The sequence below is a fragment of the Vombatus ursinus genome, unplaced genomic scaffold (assembly GCF_900497805.2).
Source record: "Vombatus ursinus unplaced genomic scaffold, bare-nosed wombat genome assembly UNPS02014799.1, whole genome shotgun sequence".
NCBI classification, from domain to species: domain Eukaryota; kingdom Metazoa; phylum Chordata; class Mammalia; order Diprotodontia; family Vombatidae; genus Vombatus; species Vombatus ursinus.
The window spans coordinates 44,588,377-44,612,090 of record NW_020954577.1 but is presented as its reverse complement, the minus strand read 5'-3'; the positions used below and the strand labels follow the sequence as shown (position 1 = coordinate 44,612,090).

The 23,714-nt window shown below is 45.8% G+C and overlaps 1 protein-coding gene across 1 annotated transcript in view; it reads left to right on the top strand.

The window, feature by feature from the left end:
* The window catches only part of OSBPL10 (oxysterol binding protein like 10), a 256,026-nt gene that overhangs the window by 543 nt on the left and 231,769 nt on the right, over positions 1 to 23,714 (top strand). Inside the window, exon 2 of the mRNA XM_027871943.1 lies at positions 8 to 255. Within this exon, the coding sequence (XP_027727744.1) occupies positions 8 to 255 (248 nt within the window). The remainder of the gene's footprint in view (positions 1 to 7; positions 256 to 23,714) is intronic.

Below are 23,714 nucleotides of genomic sequence, written 5' to 3'. Positions count from 1 at the left end.
GGACAAGGCGGCCGGCGAAGGGGCGGGCAGCGGCGGCAGCAGCCGCAGCAGCAGCCGCGCCACCTCGGCCGGCTCGTCGCCGTCGGGCTCGTGGGCGGCCCGCGGGGCCGGGGGCCGGCGGCTGGAAGGGGGGAGCCACAGCAGCCCCGGCTCGGTGGCCGCCAGCCCGTGCGGGGCGGCCGGCCGGAGGCGGGAGCCGGCCCTCGAGGGCGTGCTCAGCAAGTACACCAACCTCCTCCAGGGCTGGCAGAATAGGTAAGCGAGGGGCCGGGGGCCGAGGCCCGGGGCGGCCGGCCGCCTCCCTGGCCGTCCCGGGGCCGGCGAGGAGCGTGCATGTGCGCGCAGGGCATGCATGCTTGCAGCCTCCCCGCACCGGGAGGGGTGGCCGCACGAGCCCCTGCGCCTCCGTGCCCTAGCCGAAGTTTGGGGCTGCAGAAAGCTGCTGCTTGCTTCCCCCCGCTAGCAGCTCCCCTCCGGCGGGCGACCCAGCTCGGAAAATCACTTGCACGTTGCTTAAAAAAAGGGTAAGAAGTGCCCCTTAAAAAGAAGTCTCTTTCATTCCTCCCTTCCTGAAACCCAGCTCTACAAAGTCATTTCCACTTTGAAAAAAAAGGGGGGGGCTTAAACAGCGAGCGACGTGTCTTTTTAAGGTCCCTTGCTCTTCCATCCACCCCCGCTTCCCAAACTGTTGGGAGTAACCAGGTAGAGACTAGTGGAAGGGAATCCCCGTTGGTCCCAGGCTACGGCAAGGTGCAGCCCGGCCTCCTGGAGCTCTAGTTGGGGACGCCAAGGAAGGATTGACCAGTGTCCCGACTGCCGTCTGCCGAGACTAACCAGCCTTTTAAACTTGGCTTTGAAAACGCCCCAGATTCCCCAAGAATTGCTAATACCGTTTAAAGGAAACCTCTGCTCTTCTGGAGGGCCACAGGGTGTGGTTTTGCCGGTGCCGGTCTTCGGATTTCCAGAGGCCTCGCAGGTCGGAAAGAACTTGGCATCTCCAGTAGGGGCCCACCTTTTGGGGGTGGGCTGGAAGCAGGGTCTCCTCCCCTCCTTTGCAGTTGGTCACTAGTTATGGTGTGTGCCCTGGTTGGGTGGCTGGGAAGATGGAAACCCAGGAAATTTTCCGGACGGATGCTGGGTTAGCTCTCAGTTGCTGGAAGAATCTTGTGATTGGGAAAAGAGACCTAAGTTGTACTTTCGCTTTTGAATCCTTCTTTTGCTATTTCTGGCTGCCAGCCTTTCCCCTCTCTCCCCCCCAGCTTTTCCTCTGTTTCTCAGCAAAATAAAGAACAGGTGGAGTGGGTGAGTAGGCGATGCAGACCGCTCCAGAAAACCTGGACTGTTTGAAAGGTTCTCTCAGATTTCAGCTGGGAGACACTTACTCTCAGTATTAATGTTACTACCATGGGGCGTTTGGTTCAGCTTTGAGTGAGTGTATCTGGGATTGCCTTCTTCCTCGCCACCAAAGCATCTAATTCATATGCAAAGTGTATTAAAAGACTTTTATAATCACCTGGGAGGGGGAGGATTTGATAGGAATTGGAATTGAGGCAGGCTTTGGGATCAAATCTGAAATCCCCTCTGGTGTTTGTATGGTGGGGGGAGGAGAAATGGGCAGGGATTGGGAAGGGGTGAAGAAGTCTTATCTCAGGTTAGGGACAGGCCAGATATGCACAGGTTAGCCAGCGTTGCCTGGTACCCGAGGCACCTGCTGGAGCCCTGCCTCTGTGTGTGTGTGTGTGTGTGTGTGTCCGTCCTTGTGTCCTTGTTTCTATCTGTCTCCTGTTTATTTTGTGAGGCTGAGATTCGCCAAGTCTGTGCAGGTGGCTGTGGTTAGTGCCTCCCATAGGGGTTTATGTGTGTTCCCCCAGATCCTTCTGCCCTGACCTCTGCAGGGGTGGTGAGTGACCCTGGGCAGGCTGCCCTTCATCAGGGCTCTCCTCCTGCCTGGATGTTTCCAGCGTGGAGGTGGAAGGAGCGGGATCCAGGATTGGGCTAAGGAAGGAGGAAGCTGGCTTGCTCTGAGAATTCTGAGACCCAGGAGCTGAGTTTGGCCCAATGCCATCGCCCCCAGTGGGCACGCAGGTGTTCGCTGAACTATCTTGCCAAAAGAAATAACTAAGGGAGCTTAGAATTGAAGGGTCATAGGGGGGACTTGAGGGGTCATCTGTTAGATTGTAAGCTCACTTCGGGGTTCTCTGTATATACCTAGCACTGGCACATAGTAGGCACTTATTAATAAATACTTGTTCACTGAAGTAGTCCAATCCTCTCATTTTTCACATAGGGAAAACTCGGGTCTTGAGAGATGAACGATTTGTCTAAGGTCACACAGCAGATAGTAAGAGGCAGAGCTGGGATTGAATCCAGGCCTGCAGAATCTGGGGTTCTCTCTCATCTCAAAGGTGCTCTCTGCAGATAGGGACAGATGGCTCCAAGATGAACCTGGAATGTGTTGTAGATGGAGACAGTGTGGTACAATGAAGGTTCAGATAATAATAAAAGTGGCTAACATTTATTGGCACTTACTATGTGCCAGGCACTGATCTGAGTGCTTTGTAATTATTATCTCATTTCATCCTTACAACAGCCTTGGGAGGTAGGTGCTGTTATCTGCATTTTACAAATGAGGAAAGTGAGGCAAACAGATTTGCCCAGGGTAATACAGCTAGTGTCTCAGGCTGGATTTGAACTCAAGTCTTCCTGACTTCAGGCCCACTGTGCCTCAAATCCTGCCTCTGCTGCTTACTACCGGTGTGATCCTCCTGGGCCTCAGTTTCCTCATCTGTAAAATGGGGAGAAGAGAGCAGCCTACATGCTCTCCCGGAGGACCCTTCCAGCTCTGCAGCTGTGGTCTTGTTACAAAGATTATAAGGCCCTGGAGGGTGGGTACTTGTCATTCATCTTTGTATTCCCAGCATGCACTTTGCTTGTGGGACATATTTGTTGAAATGCATTGATAATTCTCTGCCAGTTTATTAAATAACAAATGAGGTCATAGCTAAGAAGACCAATGGTTTCCCTAATGTCCACCCACAGGTGCTTCCCAGGTGGGGATCGCTGCCCTTCATGTTCTGATTGGCGCCGCAAGCAGCCTTTCCAGAACGTTATTTCTGTCCATTGTAGCTTCCGTAGAAATGTTTGTTATAGGCATGGCACCTGCATGTGCAATGCCTGTCCTCCAGCTGATGAATTCTGAGAACTGAGGTTTATCTTTCAATGCCTGTTTTGTCTCAGTAAAATGGGGCCACTTTTGGGGGGGAGGTTAGGGGAAGGCAGATTGCAAGTGGAAGTGTATTTTTCTAGAAAAACTTCCTTCAGTTTTGGGCATCGTTATGGTAAAACACCTGTGGTACTGTACGGATTGCTTTAGGAAGTAATTAGAGAAGACTGGGGCCGAGTTAACCGGTGTTATCTGCCAGAATTCCCAATCCCGGGCCCAGGGTAGCCGTGGGGGCTGGGCCTTTCTATAGTCTGGATACATTTCAAGGTCCTACCTTGTGCCAGGTGCTGGTTGAGGCTGAGAGGGATGTAGGGCAGCAGATGGGACCCGATTCCTGCCCTCGAGGGTGTCTGCCAGGACAGAGAAGAAAGGTAGGTCCATTGCCTTAGGACTTGGGTTCAACTGCCTGTAAGTAAATTAGTTAACCATCTTGGGCCTCTATTTCTTCATTCATAAATTGATGGGTTTGGCTGATGGTATCTAATTTCCCTTTCTCCTCCATATCCACGATCCTGAGTTTTAGCATCATTCAAAGATGCATGGTTCTTTTGGCATCCGTAGCACATGCCGATTGGTCTGTGAATGAATAAATATGTCTGGCTTAGAGAGCTTTAGTGACCTGTCCATGGTCACTCAGCTAGCGAGTATCGGAGGCAGGATCTGAACCCAGATCTTCCTGACTCCCAGGCTAGCCCTCTCTCGATGGCACCACATTGTCACTCGCCCTTTACCTTATAAGATTTTAATTTGAAGGGAGGCCTTGCTTTCTTCTTTGCAAGGATGGCCCAGACTTTTACGTCAGTATCTCAGGGACTTTTTAGGTAAGTTTTCTTTAAAAGTGAGAAGATGGCGATTCCCTTTGAAGAAAGTTTCATCTCTTAAGATAAATATTGCATGTTGTTCCAGGTAATAGAGCAGAGAAGAAATCTGTGTCCTGCTCGGGGTTTTTTTTCACACCTTAGCTTCTAAGTTTGATTTATATGCTTTGTTCCCTCCTCTTTCCTTGAATTGAAATTGCTTAAACTAGAAGGGATTTGGAAACCCTGTAGTCCAGGGATGGGGAACCTAGGTCCTCAATGTGGCCTCGAGGCCTCAGGTTCCCCACCCCTGCTCTAGTCTCTGAAAGGAAGCTTGGGAGAGTGGAAGGAACATTGGACCTCTTGTGGAGTCAAGTTAGTAAGCATTTATTAAACTCCTGCTGTTTATGTGCCAGGCACTGTGCTGAACACTGGGACACAAAGAAAGGCAAAAAGGACAGCCCTGCCCTCTAGGCTCTTCCGTTCAAATGGGAGAGACACCTAAGTCCATAACTGGGTATGATACAGACTAGCTGGGACACCTGGTGAGAGGGGAGGTGTCAGCAGCTGGGGGGACCTGGAAAGGCCCGCTGGAGGAAGTGGGAATTGAACAGGGAACCGAAGGGGCTGAGCATTTCAGGTGTGGGGGACAGCCAGGGCGAGGCCCAGAGATCAAGAGTGTGGAGGAGAGTATGGTGTCTGGAGTCTGGCTTTAGCTTCTTTTGGTATCTCCAAAGCTTAGTGCAGTGCCTGGTACATAGTAGGAGCTTAATAAATGTTTATATTGATTGATGTGAGAAGACTGCAAAGGTTCTAGGGAGGAGGCCAGGTGATGGAGGTCTTAACGTGGGAAAGCAAGTTTATGGTTGATCCTGAGTGGTGGGGAGCCCCTGAAGCTTACTGAATGGGGGGGATCACGTGGGCAGCTGAGTGGAAGGTGGATTGCCTTAGGAGAGACCTGGGTACCAATCTGGCCTCTTACACTTAACGTGCTTTTTCACTTGTTAACTGGGGATAATACAACCTATGTTGGGCTTATTATATATAATTATATGGTCTATGTAATTGGGCTTATTATACGTAATAACTCCACGGAGTTGTTGTTGGCCCAAATGAGATAATGTATGTAAAGTGCTTTACAAACGTTAAATTACCATTTAAATGTCAGTAGTTTCCCCTAGGATCTGGGTTTTGCGTCTCAGTTCTGTTCCTTATTCTGTTCCTGTGTGACCCTGGACAAGCTATTTGCCTTCTCTGGCCCTCATTTTCCTAGCGTGTGATGGAATGGTTAGACTCAATCAGGCGTGGGGAACCCGGGACCTCGAGGCCAGATGTGGCCCTCTAGGTCCTCGGGGCAGCCTTTTGACTGAGCCCAAGTTTTACAGAACAAATCCTTTATTAAGGGGCTTTGTTCTTTGAAGTTTGGTTCTGGCACAGGGCTGCGTTTGAGGACCTAGAGGGCCGCATGTGGCTGCAGGTTCCCCAGCCCTGGACTAGATGGTCCCCAGGGTCTCAGCCCCAAATCCTGTCATGGGATAGGAAAAGTAATATGTCAAGGGCTGGAGGGGACCTCTCAGACCATCAATGCATTTTTCAGATAAGGAGACTGAGGCCCAGAAATTGGCAGTGACTTGTCCATGGTCACACAGGGCAGAGCTGGGATTCTGGATCCGGCTTCTCTGACTAAATCCTACCCTGTTGATAATGAGGTCCAGGGAAGTGGGGCAGCCAGAGCTGGGGGTTAGGGGTAGTGGTTGTAGAAAAACACGGGTTAGCGGCTCGTTTAAAAGGCCTGCCTAGGTGCTGAATGACCGGGCGGACCCTAGAACCGGGGTCCTGTGACCCCCCAGCCCCCTTTGCTTCTCAGGCTCTCTTGTCTGGCTCTTGACCCTTGGAGGCCTTCTCTTTGGTTAGTGCTTGGTTCAGCTGAGACACCCTTGGGGCATTCAGGTAACAGCTGAACTGAAGAGGAATTGAATTTTCCAGCTGAACCCTTCCTGTAGCCAGAACCCTGAAGATGACAATTTCTGGGAAGGTTCCCATGGACGGTGCATGGTGGGTCTCTAGCCTCTGTGGAAGGTTGATACTGTCTCATTGTTGGGTTTTTCCAGGTAATCTCCTGCCTTCTAAAAGCAGAGGGCCTGGAGGCAGCTAGGTGGTGCAGTGGCTAGAGCACCGACCCTAAAGTCAGGAGGACCTGAGTTCAAATTTAGCCTTAGACCAAACACTTGGAAACCTACTAGCTGTGTGACCCTGGGCAAGTCACTTAACTGCAATTGCCTAAAAAAAATAATAATAATAAAAGCAGAGGGGCTGTGCAGTCATTTTTTTGATAGTTACTTTGAAATTTAATTCCATTTTGAGCATGTCAGTCGGTAACCTTTGTGTCTTAGCTTGCAGGACCAGGTGGCTGGGGGTCCGGCTGTCCTATGTTCTGGTTAGACCACGTCTGCAGCTCTCATGAACATCTGAGGAGGATGGCTTGGCTAGGGGTGGGCTTGGAGCAACAGATGGAAATGATACAGAGGTAGATTTAGGCTGGAGGCACGGAGAACTTCCCAACACTTAGTGTGTCCAAAAGTAAAACTGGGTGGTCTGAGGAGGCTCTGGGCTTTCCCTCGTCCGGTCGGATGCAGAGGGAATTTTTGTTCCAGGTGTGAATTGGATAAGGTGACATCTGAGGGCCCTTCCAGCTCTGAGATTCTGTGCGAGAGAGTGGAAAGAACCTTGAGATATTAAAAAAAGCCCCGATCGGAAGCTGCTAGTCTGCAATGAGTTTGAGGTGTTGTTTCTGGGTGTTTTGTTGTGGAAGGATATCATCCCTCAGTAAAACTCTCCGTGTAAACTAGCTGGCTCTCTTGACATTAAATATTACAGACTAGTTGCTTTTTACCTTGTTTCTTAAGCCTTTGACCCATCTGAACCCACAACTCCTTCCTCCCTGAGAATGAAGCCGATCTCGAGGTCCTAGGGATCCCAACCCAGCCGTGGCTTTCCATTTTCCCACTTCTTCACCGTGGACTCCCGTGCATAGACTTTCAAGAAAGATCATCAAGTCAGACCTGCTGATTTAACAGATGAGGAAAGTGAGGCCCATGGAGGTGAGGGGCTTTGCCCAAGGTCACAAAGGTAGGAAGCCTCTGAGGTAGGATTCGAACCTGGGTCCTTTCATTCCCATTCCATCCCTCTTTCTACTCTGCTAAGACAACTCTCATCTTTTATTCCCTTTACCTTGTGGATTTCTGCTACAGGACTGGGTTTTCTGTGCTGGAAACGCTTCCTACTCCAGCAGTCCCTGATGTGAGCCTTGGAAAGGTTCCCCATCACCCTTTCCTTTTTCCCCCATCTACCCTGAAACTGTCGCCATGGTAACAGCCACCTTTCTGTAGGAGAACTTGGGTTGCTAGGCTGATTCTTGAATGGGATCAGCGTGCTCCTCTGGGTGTACCAGCCAAGGGCCCTTGGAGTGGGCGAGGAGGGTAGCTGAAAGTTGATTTTACTGAGATGCGAATTTTAACCATATACGGTGCTCTTCCTGACTGGGAGGTATTCAAGAGTAGGCTGAGCCCCCACCTGTCTAAGCTGCTTCAGGGATTCTTGTATTAGGTAGGAGATGGGAGTCCAGACCTTTTTACACTCTTAAGATTCCTTGATTCTTTGTTTTAATCTCTTTGGAGGATTTGGGAGTTACCCCAAATACTTCTCAGTCACCCATTGGGGTTTTTGCCATATTTTCTAATGACTAAAATTCCAATTTCAAGGTTTATCTAACATTACAGCCCAAGAATTGGCTTCAGCGATCCAAGGGCATGTTTCTATATGGACATGTTGTCTTGTTTGATAGAATGTAAACTCACAGAGGGCAGGGATGTTTTTTTTTGATCCTGTATTGTACCCTTGGTGCTTAGCACACTTTAGGCCAGGGCTTCTTACCTGGGGTCCATCAGCTTTTTTTTTTGAAAATTTTTATATTGTTTTTTTCCGTCAGTTACATGTAAAGACAAGTTTTGACATTTGTTTTTTAAAATTTTGAGTTCCAATTTTGCTCCATCTTTCCCTCCCTGTTCTCCTTCTTTGAGAAGGCAGGCAATTATATATATATATATATATATTACACATGTGCAGTCATGCAAAACATATTTCCATATTAGCTATGTTGTGGGGGGGGAAAATACAGACAAGAAAAATAAAAAAACTCACAAGAAAAATAAAGTGAAAAATAGTATGTTTTGACCTGCATTCAGACTTTATCAATTCTTTCTCTGGAGGTGCATAACATTTTTCATTATGAGTCCTTTGAAATTGCATGAACTTTAAAAAAATATTTTGGTAAATGCTTCAATATAATTGATTTCCTTTTATGCATTTAAAACCATTCTGAGAAGGCCTTGCTCCCCGTAGGGACCAACCTGCTAGAAAGTCTGACACCAAAAACATGAACTTTTTTTGTAGATGCTTAATCAATACCTTCTAATTGATTGATTGGTCTTCTGGAGATCTGACCTTAGTAAATATGTTTGGAGTCTCTTTCTTGGCCTTTATTTCTCATCCCCATCCCCATCCCCAGGTAGTGGGGACACTTAAAAATGTAAGGAATTCCTTTGAAATCAATTCTTAATCATATTTTATTTGTTTTATCCCAATTTATATCCCTTATAACAGTGAAAAACATTTAAGCTAAATCAGCCCACACAGTGTTTGCTGCATTCTGTATCTGCAGCCCCCACCTCTCTACTGAGAGGAGGGAAGTGTATTTCATCATCAGTTTTCTTGGACTTGTATCATTATAATTAATCAGAGTTTGGCTGCCTCTTTAAGGCTGCTTCTCTTTATGTCATTAGTGGGCATTGTGGATGATGGCCTCCTGGTTCTGCTTGCTTCTCTCTGCATCATTTCATACAAGTCTTCCTGTGTTTCTCTGAATTCCTCATATTTTTGTTTCTTATAATGCAATAATATTCCATGACCGCTTTTTGTTAAACCTTTCCCTTATCATTGGGCACCCACTTTCTTTCCAGTTTTTTCCTTGGCCACATATTAAGAGGGAGTTAATTTCTTTGATCCGTGGCCTGGGGCCATGATGAAGTCATGCTCTGGATCCTACACAGAGGAGTCAGAAAAGAAAAATTAAATGCCAGCAGACATCCCCTGGAAGGGGACAACAGGATGATTTTCTTGGGAGTTTGAGTTCTCATAATGACCCACTTGGACCCACTGGCTCTGGCCTGATATGGATTGGGACCAAAAACTGAGTGTGAAAAATTTTAAAATGGCAACCTTCCCCTGCCCTCATCAATTTGATTTTTGATAACCCAGATGATGCAGAACTTCACTTGGTCGGAATCCAGAAAGGAAATGCTTTGGTTCTACTTTGATGATGATGATGATGATGATGATGAGGAGGAGGAGGAGGAGGAGGAGGAGGAGGAGGAGACGGACACGGCTTGGCCAGCAGACCTTGTAGCCAGGGCATTCTGGGTTCAAGTCTTGTCTCTGACAGACACTGGCAGCACCACCCAGGGCAAGTCCGTTAACCTGTCGGTGCCCCAGCCAACTGTCTAACACTATTTAGGAGCAGAGTTGTTGCTGATATGAATCAGTAGAATTAGGAGAGTTTCTTCAGTGGGAGCTCTCCAGGTCAATGAAGTTTGGGGGTCCAGATCAAAGTAGCAAAAACAACTCCAGTCAAGACGCATTGCCCCTTCTCTGGTCTTTTGGAAGAAAATTTAAAATGTCCATAAAAATAAAAAAAACTTTATATGCTTTCTCAGGATGCCTATCTAGCACGAAACAATGAGACAAAGATACTATGGGAGGGGGTTCCGGGGTTCTGTTGTATTAGGGAGAAGGCCTGTGGATTCACCACCTGTCCGTGGGGTCAGCCCTGCTAAAGTGGCAAGGGTGGTGATTTTGCTCAGGCCAAGAAAATCAAGGCACACCACTCTCTTGGTGTGTCGCTTGTACGTCGATAAGTGTTGGAATGGGAACAGGAAGCTTTGTTTGCCTAGAATGTAAGTGCGTCCTCCTCATTGGTCCTTGGGGCTGAAAGGGTCCTTGGAAGGCATCTCTTTGACCCCCTCACTTCACCAAGGAGGAAGCTGAAGGAAGCTGGCTAGGGTCATCCAGTTGTAAGGGCAGAGCCTGGATTCACCCTTGAGTTTCCTGGCTCCACTCCTGCTCTTTCCACCACTCGGCCACCTCCGTCCTCCAATTTAGCAATGTCTGTATTTGAGTTCCCACCCTGTTGCAGAAATCCTTAAGAACACCAGCTCCATTCTGAACTCAGGCAGCCCAGGAGCACAGCCTGTTCGGCCTGGCTGGTCCAGCGGCCGATTGTGAAGGAGGAGGATGGCCGCGAAGCCCATTTTTACATGGCCTCGTTGCAAAGGTGAACAAGAAGCCGTCATGGGTAACTTTGACATTGGTTAGGTTTCCTCTGCATTGACCTGAGCCAATGTGTTTTTTATTAGTCTGACTAATGTGCTTCTCTTCAGTTTTATGGGAAATCTGCAGGTGATACCTTCGTACAAAGTGTTCTGTAACATTATACAGTCGCTCGCTTTCAAGGCGAATTTTCTGTAAGTGGAAATTTTTTCTGTCAAGTGTCAGACTGTGTGATTCCAGGGAGCCCCATGAAATGCCGGGAAGCGGTATTAAAAACTGACGTACTCTGTTCTCCTGAATTGTCGACAGATGGCCGGCTGGTTTGACCAAACGGACACCTGATAATCAACATGTGTTTCAGGAAACTGATAGGTGTGTAATGCCAGGGGACGGGCGACCTCATCTCGCCTACTGAATCGCATGGCGGCGTGCAGTGCAGTGTGGTCCTCGAACCAAAAACTCGGGCTGAATCTGCCCCTTTATCTTTTATAATTTGGTCCTTCCAAAGGCCGGGGCTGACTGCTTAGAAATCTTCAGTGGCAGCCTCTCACCTGGAGGATGATACCCTGACTCCTCGGCCTGGCATCGAAAGCTCTCAGAAATCTGGCAGCGATGCTCCTTTCCAGATGTATTTCATCTCCTCAAGTCACACTAACTACATTTTCCCAAGCTCTGAGCTGAAGCCGGATCGCACATCTCACGTGGTGTTAATCTAGGACTGGTTATATTTTGAAGCCAAATGACTTCCTATTTCCTAGACTTTTTTTTTAGAGTATTCTTAGTTAGAGTCTAGTCTCTGCAGATAAGTTGGCCAGAGTTTTGGGCCCTCAAGTGTTAACTTTGAAATGGGGCCTTGTGGCCCTGGGCTGGTCACTTGATCTCTTGGGGTAGCAGGCAGACCTCTAAGATGGTAGATTACAGAGCAGGTGTGAACTGTACAGATAGAGGAGAATTCCTTCTACCCTCTGTTCACCTTACCTGGGGATTTCCTGTGCCTGTTGGAAGTTCCTCAAGATACAAAGAGAAAAACAAACAGTCCCTGCCCTCAAAGAGCTTACATTCAGTTTTGGTCTTTGTATTTCTGGCAGCTGGTATTGTGCTGGTTGGTTGGTTAATTAGAATATAGTGTGGAGGGAGATGGCTTTAATAATGTGGGGAAAGAGGTCAGAGAAGGGAATGCTTCCCTGGGAGACAAGGATTTTGAGAGAGAGTGCACCCTAGGCATAGGGAACCGCTTATGCAAATGTATGGAGGTGGGAGATAGAGTTTGCATTCCATGAATGGTTAATAGCCCAGTTTGGATGGAAGGTGTAGGGTGGCAGGGGTGATAGTTTATGGAATGTATGGAAGGTTTATTGGGAGCCAGATTTTGGAGAGCGGTAAATTCTAGGCAAAGGAGTTTTGTGTTTTATTCAATAGGCAGTGGGGAGCCAGCGAAGATTTTTTGAGCAGGGGAGTGGCATGGTCAGACCTGTGCCATAGGAAAATATTTTGGCATCTGTGTGGAGGTATCTGATTGGAGAGGGGAGAGATTGGAAGCTGCTGCATGAGTCTAGGCATGAGGTGATTGATGGAAGGTAGTGGCCGCATGAGCTGGGAGAGATTGGGGGGGAGGGGCTCGCCAAGACTTGGCTTTGATTGACTGTGGGGTGTGGGGTGGGAAGAATTGAAGATGAATTTATGGTTAGGAATCTGCATGTTGGGGAAGAAGGTGGTGCCCTCCAAAAGAGGGAGACTGCAGGTGTTGAGGTCCTTGGCCAACTCCCTCGTTCCTTCTCTTCACTCAAAATACCTTGTGTTTACTCTCCTTCTCCTGGACCTTCTTTTGGGCACATAGGGTCTTCTTCTCCCCCTCCCGTTCCCATCCCAGGATACCCACCTCCTGGCCTTGTCTTGCATAGCACACCCCATCCCCTGACTCTAGGCATCTTCCCTGGCTGGCTGCCATGTTTGGGATGCTCCCCTGCCTCCTGGCTCTTCTGGCTTCCAGCTCAAATCCCGCCTTCTGAGGAAGCCTTCCCTGCTCCCCCTTCACGCTGGTGCCTTCCCCCGAGGTTCCGGCCGGTTTCCTCTGAATCTGTTGGGTTCCAACATAATGGTTTACTTTTCTCTCCCCTAGTAGACTCTGACCTCCTTGAGGGCAGGGCATTTCCCCCCTCCCCTCTCTTTGAATACCCAGCATTTAACATAGACCTTGGCACATAGTAAGTACTTTATAAATGCCTGTTGACTTCTATCCCAGCATCTAACATAGTGCCTTGAACATAGTAGGCATTTAATGGTTTATTCAGTTTTTGGAATGACCTTTGGTTTCTGTTTATCCAAGAAACCATTACTTTTAAAAAAAAAATTAGCTCAGAGCTCTAAATTGGTAAAAAAAAAAAATGAAAATTTCTGTAGAGACATTTAAACTCCTCTGTCCTGTAATTACAGCAACAATAATAGCTGGCATTTTACAGAGTGTTTTAAAGTTTGCAAAGTGCTTTATACGTGCTATTGGTTCTTATAACAACCCTGTGAGGTGGGTGCTATCATTAGTCCTGTTGTATATAGATGAGGAAACCGAGGCAGACGGGTTACCTAAATTGCTCAGCTAGGTAAGCGGCTCCGGTCTTCCTGCCCCCCCCCCCCCCATAGAGCCCAGGGCTCTGTCCACTGGCAACCTGACCATCCACCGGAGTGGCCTCTGGACCGAGGAGTTGGTTGAGTTTATATTCTTTTGTTACTGTTCCATTCTGTCAGTCATGTCTGGCTCTTTGTGACCCCATTTTGGGGTTTTCTTGGCAATGATATTGGAGTGCTTTGCCATTTCCTTCTCCAGCTCATTTTACAGATGAGGAAACTGAGGCAAACAGGGTTAGGTGACTTGCCCAGGGTCACACAGCTAGTAAGTGTCTGAGGGCCTTTGCTACTGACCAATTATTGGACCTTCTATAGAGCAGCAGAAGCTCACTCAACGTAGTCCCCTCTGCATTCAAAGTCAGGGACGATACCTGTTCTTAGGCTTGCCAGGCTGAGGTTATTAGCTGATAAATGAGAAGCCTTGGAAACTTGGGGGAATTATAGTGTGCTCTCTAAAATGGACTTTGGTGATATAGTGTAATATAAGAAGCTTTTGAAGGGCTCTCTGAGTGAAGAGGAAGTGACGGTAGCCTTCCCAAAATACCTTTGACCGCCGGGCCGCTCTGGAAATTGAGGCCCCTTGTGTCCTTCAGAGCAGCCCTCCCAAACCTGAGATGCCTTCATCGATTAAGACCTTCCGCCCTGAGCCTTGGCCTCAAGGTCAAGTGGGCAGATTTTTTTTTTTTTCCCAGGAGGATGACAATTTAGGAAGAATTGCTTAGAGCAACAGCTGTAACCCAGCTTCTTCCTTGGGCAGAAATTCTCACCTCTGACTGTTAGAGCCTGTTGTCCTCTGCCTTTCCATGTTTTGTTTCCCGTTTCCTTTTCCAGATTTTAATAGGGCCCTCCCCCGTTTTTCCTCTTTCCCCTTCCCCCACTCCTTACCTTCTCCCCTCACCCCACTCTTACCCGCAGCACTGAACCATCCCTTGTTTACAAGGAAAAAATGATGTTTTGACCGTGATCTCGTTGGTAACATTTTGTACCTGTTGCCCCCCCACTTCTCTGAAGACAGGAGGGAGCTATTTGTCAATCTATAAATCTGTGATTCTCTGATCTTGTTTTAAATGTATGAAGTTAATCTGTAACTCCTAGGTATAGACCAGGGCCTCCAGGCCTAGTCTGGAACACCCCTCGTGTAGAACAAGGAATCTCAGAGGCAATCTCGCCTACCCCCTTAATTTAATTTATTTTTTCTTAATTTTTATTGGTATCTATTATACCTCTTACCTCCCCTTCTATACCTGATAAACCATCTCCTGTAAGAAAGAATAAGAAAAAGAGAGGAAAAACAAACATATTCCTCAAAACCGATACAGTCAACCTCTGCACTTACTTGTCCAGGCCCCAACACACACTTGGCTGGTTGGGTTCCTGGAGAAGCACGGGCTACATCCATCTCCTTAGGGATCCAGGGGTTTGGCCAGTGCATTCATTTTACAGCTGAGGAAACTGAGGCCCAGGGACATTTGGTGACCCTGTCACTTAAGGTAGTAAGCACAAAAGGTGGGATTTTAACCCGGTTTCTCAGACTTGAGATCCGGAGTTCTTTTTTCTGGAACACAGTGGTCTCTGGTACCACAACAGTCTGGGGAGAAACGTGTGCCTTAGAACCGAGAAGCAGCGGCAGCTGGGCATGGGGGCGAGGGTCTTGGATGGGGCAGTCGGGAAGACCTGGCTTAGCTGTGTGATCCTGGCCAGACGCTTCCTTTCTAGGCCTGAAATTCCTCATTTGTAAAACAGGACTGTGGATATTTGTGCTGTCTACTTTGTAGGGCTGTTGGGAGACTCAGATGATGTAAAATTCACAAAGTATGTACTTTGCAAAATCTGGAGGGCTTCCTAAGGACCAGTCATCATCTGTCCTGGTTAGGCCTCAGTTTACCACTTAGGCAACCTATTCAAAGGAACTGGTTCACAATTCCTTTGAAGATCAGTTTTCTCAATAACATTTCAGCCTTCACTGATCACTGAAGTAATAACTGCAGCTTTCCTTTTGTTCTGTTGGGGAAGGCTTAAGAGCCTTACTAGTGCGTTTTATTTTTAAAAATTAGAAACCTTTTATGGACGGATCAATGGGCAAGGGTCTTGTCAAGGTCTCAGACAGTCTGAGAGTTTAGACTCGTACGTTGGCCTTACTTTACGGAGCATTAGAGTTGAGGAAATCTAATGAAAAATGGTGTGTTAAGTGAATATCGATTCCTATTTTCATCTAGCTTTCGATTGCAATTTCGGTGAGATCTTCCCAGAAAAATCCCAGAGTTCTTTGGCCCCTTATGCAAAAAAAATGCTTGTGTGCCCTAATGGTGGAGGGTGGTGGTGGGCTTCCCCTCCTTGGAGGTCTCTGGGCAGAGGCTGATGGGGATTCCTCATGGGTATAAGTTGGACTAGATCAGGAATTCTGACTGTCTCAATGACAACTAAAAAACGATTCTTCTCAGAATGATTTTAAATGAAAAAAAAATACGAGATTACAAATGAAACAAATTATTCTCGATATATATGTATAACTATGTAAATATGTATGTAAAATCCAAGTTTGTGTACCCCTAGTTAAGAGTCTTAGACTTGATGATCACTGGATCCCTTCCAACTGTCAAATTCTGTGAGGGAGGCTTTGATCTAACCATTGGGGAAATTCTTTAGCATTTTGTTCTTGCCTGGCTGGCCCTGTGAGGAGTTCGTTGACTGGGCTGTGAGCTGTAAGGTTTGCAAAGTCTTTGCAATGTGTTATTTCATTTGATTTTCTTGTTGGGCCTTGTGGCCGACGCGCTATTATGATCCTCATTTTTTTTTAAATTTTTAGGCAATTTGGGGTTAAGTGACTTGCCTAGGGTCACACAGCTAGTAAGTGTCAAGTGTTTGGTCAGAGACTGGATTTGAACTCAGGTCCTCCTGACTTCAGGGCCTGTGCTCTGTCCACTGCGCCACCTAGCTGCCCCTTATGATCCTCATTTTAAGGATAATAGCAGCGCCTGAGGTTTAGATCTTAAGTGACTTGCCTAGGGTCTCACAACTAAGGTGGACCATCTCCTGGAGAATAGGGGTGGTTTTATTCTTTGTAACCCTAGTGCCTCACACATACAGTAGTTGGTTAATAAATGCACTTGATTGATTATAGATTAAGAGCTGGAAAGGGATTTTAGAGGTCATCTAGTCCAATCCTCTCATTTTACAGAGGAGGAAACTGGTGTGGGTGGATATATGCCTACTACTTGACTTTGAGCCCCCACTGGTGTGCTTCCCATTTTATTTACACAGTCTTGACAGTGACTCCATTGACTCTTAAATATATACTAAAGAAAAAGAAAAAGCAAGAAAAATAACATAACATTTACTCAGAAGGCAAAAGCAGAAATAATAAAAACATAACAGGCCACCCATAAGCTTTCATCATACTCTTTCATTGGTATGTTTAGAAATAGGGTGACTGGCAAAGCCCAGGGTCTTCAGGTAATAGATGCTTAATAAATGTTTATTGATTGATTCCCCGCCTAAGCAGGAATCCCCTCAGCTTTAACTGAACTATAGGTAATGAGGAAAAATGGGAAATACAGTAGGTACCTAGCTTTCTTCAAGGGGAAAAAAAAAAGATGGTGGAAAAGAGACGTTGGACTATATAATTTCTCAACTTGTTTCTGGTGGTAGTGTTGTTTCAGGTTGTGTGTGTGTGTGTGTGTGTGTGTGTGTGTGTCTTGTGCACAGAATGACTTGTTTAGGAGGAAGCAGTATATGACTGACTGATAGCATTCCTGAGATTTTCATAAGTTGCTTGTTGGTAAGTTTGGAAGGACCCGCTCTTTGCAGAACAGAGCAGCATGAGTATTGTGCCCTGCTCTCCGTGGGCTGGTATGTAGCTAAAATGAGGGGTTTGGCTAGCCTCGGTCCAAATCGTTTCTAATCCCTGTTATTTAGTTGTCGTTGAGACAGTCACATGTCTGTAATTGGCTGTGTGAGTCAAAAGTCGTGGCTTTTAGTATCATTCCTATCTCTGTCTCCTGTGGTAGGAGTGAGGCTGACTTCAGCGTCAGCTGCTGCTAACCTCAGGTGAGACTAGGGCTTGGGGGAAAGTCACGATTTCTGGGTAGCCAGATACTCCAGAGTTATTAAAAACAGGAAAGAAGAGTTTGTTGTAAAAGTAGCTCTCCAAGGCAGCTGCGCGTTAGGGTCCTCTAGCTGTCTTGTGGAAGAGCAGATCAGTAGAAGACGCTGAAGGCCTGGGTTCTAATTGTGTGACCCAGGCTGAGCTACTTCACTGCTTGGCCCAGTTTTTCCATCCACGTCACGGGGCTGTTGATGGGATAACGTGAAATGGAAGTGTTTATAATACCTCAAAGGTTCTGTATCAATGGGAGACGGCATCATCATTAAGCTTTCCTTTTGGGCGTACGTGCAGATGGATGGTGGCTGCCAGGCTGGACCTTAGGAAGACCTGGGTTTCCGTTCAGCCTCGGACGCTTGCTCCCCGCGGTGAGACGGTGAACCTTTCTCGGTCTCTGTAAAAATAAGGGAGCCAGTCTGGAAAGTTTCTGAGGCTGTTCCTGATTCTAGGCGTGTTTCTAAAGGCATTGTGACAACATGACAATAATAATAGGTAGCATTTATGTAGTGCTTTGCAAAGTGCTTCGTGTATATTATTTTGGTTGGTCCTCACAAATAACTCGGAGGTAGGTGTTATTTTACAGATGAGGAAACTGAGGCAGAGGTTGGGGCTTGCTCAGGGTTCTACAGCTAGTAAGTATCTGAGACGGGATTTGAACTTGGCTCCTCCTGTCTCCAAGCCTAGTTGACCTCTAGGATTAGACTTGGAGTCTGAATCCTGTCTCTGATGGCTTATTGACTGTGTGACCCTGGATGAGTCACTGATCCTTTCTAGAAGGCTTTGGTTTTCTCATTTGTCAAGTGGGCGTGATAATAGCACCTACTTCTCAAAGCTGTGAGACAATATATGTAATGTACTCAGAAAACTTTAATGCACTATCTAAACGTAAGCTCTTGTTATTATTCCTGAAGCTCTCGGCAATATACTGGTTTCATTTACCCAGTGAAGTAGAGATTCAGCATCCAGTCCCTTAGCTCCCTGTGAATTTGTAAGAGTAATTTTACAGTTGAATAAATTAGACTTTAGGAAGGGATTTTTTCTTTTATTATTAACTGATGATAAGCTCTCTTTGCTTTATAGAGAGACCATGATTTAAGTAGGGCTGACCTTTGAGATGTCTTTGAACCGTCCCCGGGATAGCACAGCTACAGGGCGAATCTTGGCATTCATACTGCCTCCTTGGGGCGGAGGGTTTTGCCAAGAGAAATTAGAATGGAGGGATGCTAATGCCAACCCTAAATAAGGATGTGTGTGTGTGTGTGTGAGATACTGCTCTTCTTGGGGCTTCTTCTGGAGTTCTGAAAAATTATGGAAAAATATGGAAAAGGGACATAAACAAAGGCTTCAGAATGAAAAGACCTAAACCAACCTGCAGACTGTTGTGCGTCTTAGATTTCCACCATCTGTCTGTTGCTCTGAGACTTATCAAAGGTCAGGTTTATTTGGGGCTTCTATGAGTAATGAAGCCAAACTGAGGAGGCGGAGAAAGCTCACCCCAAAGTCCTGGGTCCTGATCTGTATTAAAAGATGGCACTGGGGGGCAGTGAGGTGGCACAGTGGATATAGCACTGGCCCTGAAGTCAGGGGGACCCGAGTTCAAATCTGGTCTCAGACCGGATACTTGACACTTACTAGCTGTGTGACCCTGGGTAAGTCACTCAACCTCAATTGCCTTGCCCCCCCCCCCCAAAGTAGAAGATGGCACTGGGAGAGCTTATCTCTAAATGTATTCATTTCCTCTAATATGTAGGAAAAGGCTTGGGTTGTAAGAGATTTCACTGGTAAAATTACTTTGGTTTTGAGTACAGACGATACTGAATAATCTCTTATCCACCCTCTCTAGCCATCCTTTTGGTCATGGGACTGCTGGTCACAGCTTGTTATGTTGGTGTGAGCTCTAGAACAGTTCTAGCCATCGTCATCATTGAATTCCTCCCCATGTGGCGTGGCACCTTCTCTGTCACTTTGAGCCTTAACAGAGTTCCACAGGGGCTCCTGTGCAGTTTGGCCACTTGCCCGGGGTCACGGAGCTGGTAACTAAGGCAGGATGAGGTGGGCCAGCTCTCAGGCACCAGGTCCTGCTGTCTCTCTCATTCCCCGTTCCCTTACTGGTCACTATACCTTTTGAAGCAGGAAATTACCTGAAGACAACATTAGGAAACAATTAGCTGCTCTATTTTGGGCAGAGAGAGACGGGGGCGCCAGCAGACGTCTAGATAAGTGAAGTCTCCTGTCACGCCTCCATTACAGCTGGATTGCCTATTTCCTGAGCGTCTTGTCTGTTTCTTGTTCCTTCATTGCACTCTGATGAAATGTCACGTCTTGTTTCCTACTTTGTTGATCCTCACCCGGACGCTCTCCACTGCTGTCCTGGTTCCTGGATTTCGTTGTTTGTGAATGCTTTCTTAATTCATCATGCCACTCTCCTCCCATTCCCCTCCGCCCTGAGGTTTGACACGTCCTGGTTTGGTTTCTTTTTTTGTTTGTTTTTTTGAACAAGATAGAAACCCTTTCAGAGCCATATTCTACTCTCAGGGCTCATCCTTTTAAGCCTTGGTGTTAACCTGTGAAGCCAGATCTGTTTCTGCCTTAGCATCATGGCTCAATTTTGCTAGTTTCTTGTACTTTGTGCATTTGAATCCTGATTTTCAAGACCTTGGATTTTATTTTTGCCTCCTTTCTTGGACGTTGTCTTCTGTGAACTTCTGGGCCTCTCGCTCCCAATCTTCTCTCATTGTGAGTACTCTCTGTACTGTCTAGCTTGGAGAATAGACAGGCAGTTTTCACCTTTTAAATTTAGAGCCCTTTGCATTAGATTGCAAGATTCTAGAAAAAATATGTGTGTATACACACATATGTACACACATGAATACATATAAATAAATAAAAATTTTAAAAACTAGCCTTTGTTAGGTGAGCTTCTCTGGTCAGCCACCCATCATTGCCATAGTTTAAGTCATGGTCCAGAAAACCAAATCCTGTTTTCAGACGCTGTTTACTCCTCCAGTCTTCCGCTTTCTTCTAAAACCCTCACTTTTACTCTCTGGCAAGGGTGATGAAAACACCTTCGTTAATCAAGCTGTCTAAACCTTTATTCAAGTCAGTGGTAATAATAAGAACTAGTATATATTTATGTATGTATATATATATATATATATACCCCCCCACATATATGCACCCACACATACACTCACACATATACAGACACACACCCACACAGATACACACACACAGACATTCACACACATATATATGTATATATGTGTATATATCTCTTTACAGTTTGTAGAGTACTTTACAAATATCTCATTTGCTCCTTCAAAAAACCCCAAACCCTGGGAGGTGGGTACTGTTCCTGTCTCCACTTTCTAGATGAGGCTTAAGTGATTTGCCCTAGCAAACATCGGAGGCAGTACTAGAACTCGGATCTCCCTGACACTAGCTCCAGAGTTCTGTGTGCTGGGCCAGCAGGCTGTTTATGCTTTGGACACACTAGAGCCCTCCTCCATACACTGAGCCACTAATGACTGCTCCGGGGCTGGTCATTCATTCAGCAGTCTCTTATTAGGCGCCTACTGTGTGCTGGGCTCTGGAGAAGCAGAGAGAGGAACGAAAGGACAATGCCTGCTCTGTAGCTTATATTCTGAACGTGCACGGGGGAAGACGATGTGTTTGTAAGATAGATACCTAGGGATTTCCAGGGGAAGGGTTTGTGCACAGGTGCATTACATTGTCAGAGGACTATGGACTGTTACCTGTTATTGCATCTGTTGAGGAGTATTGATCTGCGTGTTGAAGGATGGTAGGTATACCAGGTATGGGGATGGCTTGTGTAAAGGCAACTGAGAGAAGAGGAAGAACATAAGCACTTATTAAGCACCTACTAAGTGCCAGGCTCTGGGCTAAGCACTTTATGTTTGACAGAGATTGGAAGGTCTTAATGGCCAGCGGCTGGCACGTACAGAGTGTGAATGGAAGGCCGGTGTAATAAGGTCGGGACCACTTTAGATGCCAGAGAGGGCCATAGGGAGCTCTGGAATTTCTTGACTAGGAGAGTAGCACGATGAGAGACGGGCTTTAGGGAGATCACGTGTGGGGATGCATTCTAGAAGGGAAGGAACTGGACCCAGGGAGACAATTAGGAGGCTAATAGTTTAGGGAGGAGGCGACAAGAGCCTGACCTGGAGGGTGGCAGTGTGGGTGGAGCCAGGGACGAATGCCTTTTGGCCCAGACCCTCGCCTCCAGTGGCCTCTGGGGGTGGCCGGGCTTCAGACATGCTCTCCCGTTTTATGAAAGAGTGATTGGCATTTGTGCTGGCATGGCATTAAATCTGCAAATTAATCTGGGTACTATGGACATTTTTTCACTCTAATTTTCAGCTAAACCAGCCTTCCAATTGTTCAGGTCTTTATTTCTGTCAAAATTGTTTTCTAGTTGTTTTGCATTGATCCCTTGTGATTCTGGGTAGACCACTGCCCACCCCCTGATACTTTGTTATTATCATAAGTGGTATTTCTCTATTGATTTCTCTTATTGATCTATAAAAAAATGCAGATTCTTTTTGTGAGTTTATCCTATATCCTGCCAAAGGATAGAGGTAATCCATTTGTCTCTAGAGTTTTCTAAATATAACATGTCATTTGCAAATAGATTTTTAACCTGTTCTTTGCTAAAACCTATTTTCTCTCTCTCCTAACTTCTCTTTCTTTTTCTCCTTTTCTTCCCTTCTTTTTCTCCTTCCTCCCTCCCTCCCTCCTTTTTTTCTCTTTCCTTCCTTCCTCTTTTTTCTTTCTTTCCATTGTTTTTGTTATTAATCTTATTGATTATACTACTAGTTTTTCTAATGCCACAAGAATGCCTGCATCATTGGTATGAAAGTTAACTTGGTGGGATTGATTGTTTTTTTTAAATTAATTTTGTAACTTTTAAAAGATGGGAGAATTCACAATTAAATTTGCTAAATTGGATTTATCTCCTACCATTTTACATTATTTCCTTAATCAGCACTCACCCCCTCCACTTATTCTAATCTTCTTTCATTTAACAACCACTCCTCCAAGATAAACTCTTATTAGTTTTCCTAATCTCTTTTCTTTCTTCCCCTCCCCTCCCCGTCCCCACACTTTAGTCCCCTTGTTAAAGACAGGAATTTTATTCTGGGATTGTTTCACTCCCTCCTTTCTCGGACCTATTTCTCTTGTTTTTGTTTAATTTTATTATTCTGTTGACTTTTTTCCACCTAAGGTATCTGAATCACTCAGTGAGTGCTTAATAGACTACTACAGTTATATAATATAAATCTAGAAAATAACTGTTGTTATTTTCTGAATTTATTTTTATGAATAGAGAAACAAATAGCTAATCACAGTTGTAAAATATCTAATCTTTTGTTATAATTAATTTTTCATCATGTTTTTCCAGGATGATTCCAAAGCTTTAAAATGCCTTTATCTCCCTTTTCCTCCTTTTCTTTCCTTTCCCCCACCTCCAAGTCTTCCCACTCACCCCTTGTGGATTTTGGAAAGGACCTACCTCTTTCTTGTTTGAACTCTGTTTCTTAAAGCCAGAAACAGGGCCTTTCCCCAAGAAATGATGGAAGTAATTTTGTTTTTTATATAATCACCTTTTGTTTTCTAAAATAAGCTTTGCTGGGAATTCATTCCGGGTTGTGGCCAGGGTTTCTCACTATTATCTACATTCCAGGCTTTTCTTTCATTTTTCATTCTTGTGGAAAAATCTTGGAAAACCTGAATTGATGTTTTTTGATAAATAGCAGTTTCCTTTTGGAAGCATTTTTTCCCCCTTTGATGATGTATTTGGGTGATTGGAATTTTGTGTTCTTTTGGGCACTCTGTAAATTTTTGGTAGTTCTGGTACCGCTGGGAAAAGCTTGTTCATTTCCTTGAAATACACCAGACAGGGTTTTTCTTCATTCTCCCCACAAACCCCTTCCAGTTGGCCCCATCCTTCTTTATTACTTCACAAATCTGTTTCCAGTTGACTTATTTTACGGTCTTGCTTTTCCATGGGATCTTTTATTTTGTCATCTTTCCAGGTATCCCTTGCTATGAGAAATTAGGGGGAGTAGACATCCTGCCCCACGAAGGAGAATTCATGGGGAGGAAATAAATATTTATTAAGCACCTACTATGTGCCAGGTACTGTGTGGAGAGCTTTACAGTTATTATCTTATTTGATCCTTCACAACAGCAACTCTGGGAAGTAGGTGCTATTGTGATTCCCAGTTTACAGTTGAAGAAACTGAGGCAGAGATTAAGTAACTTGCCCAGGGTCATGCATGCAGTTAATTAGTGTCCGATACTAGATTTGAACTCCGGTCTTCCTGACTCCCAAGTCCAGCACTCTGTCGTCTATACCACTTCTTTGCTTTTAGAGGCAGGTTTCAAACCCAGGATTTTCTGTTTCACAAGTTTAATGCTGGGCAGCACTGTCTCCATATATGATCTACTATGCTTAAGAAAAAAGTGAATCCACAAACTTGACAGATTAGAGGGGGTGATTACTAATACTTTTCACACAGATTCATGACTTTACATAAAATTACAGGAAACCTTCTGTATGCCA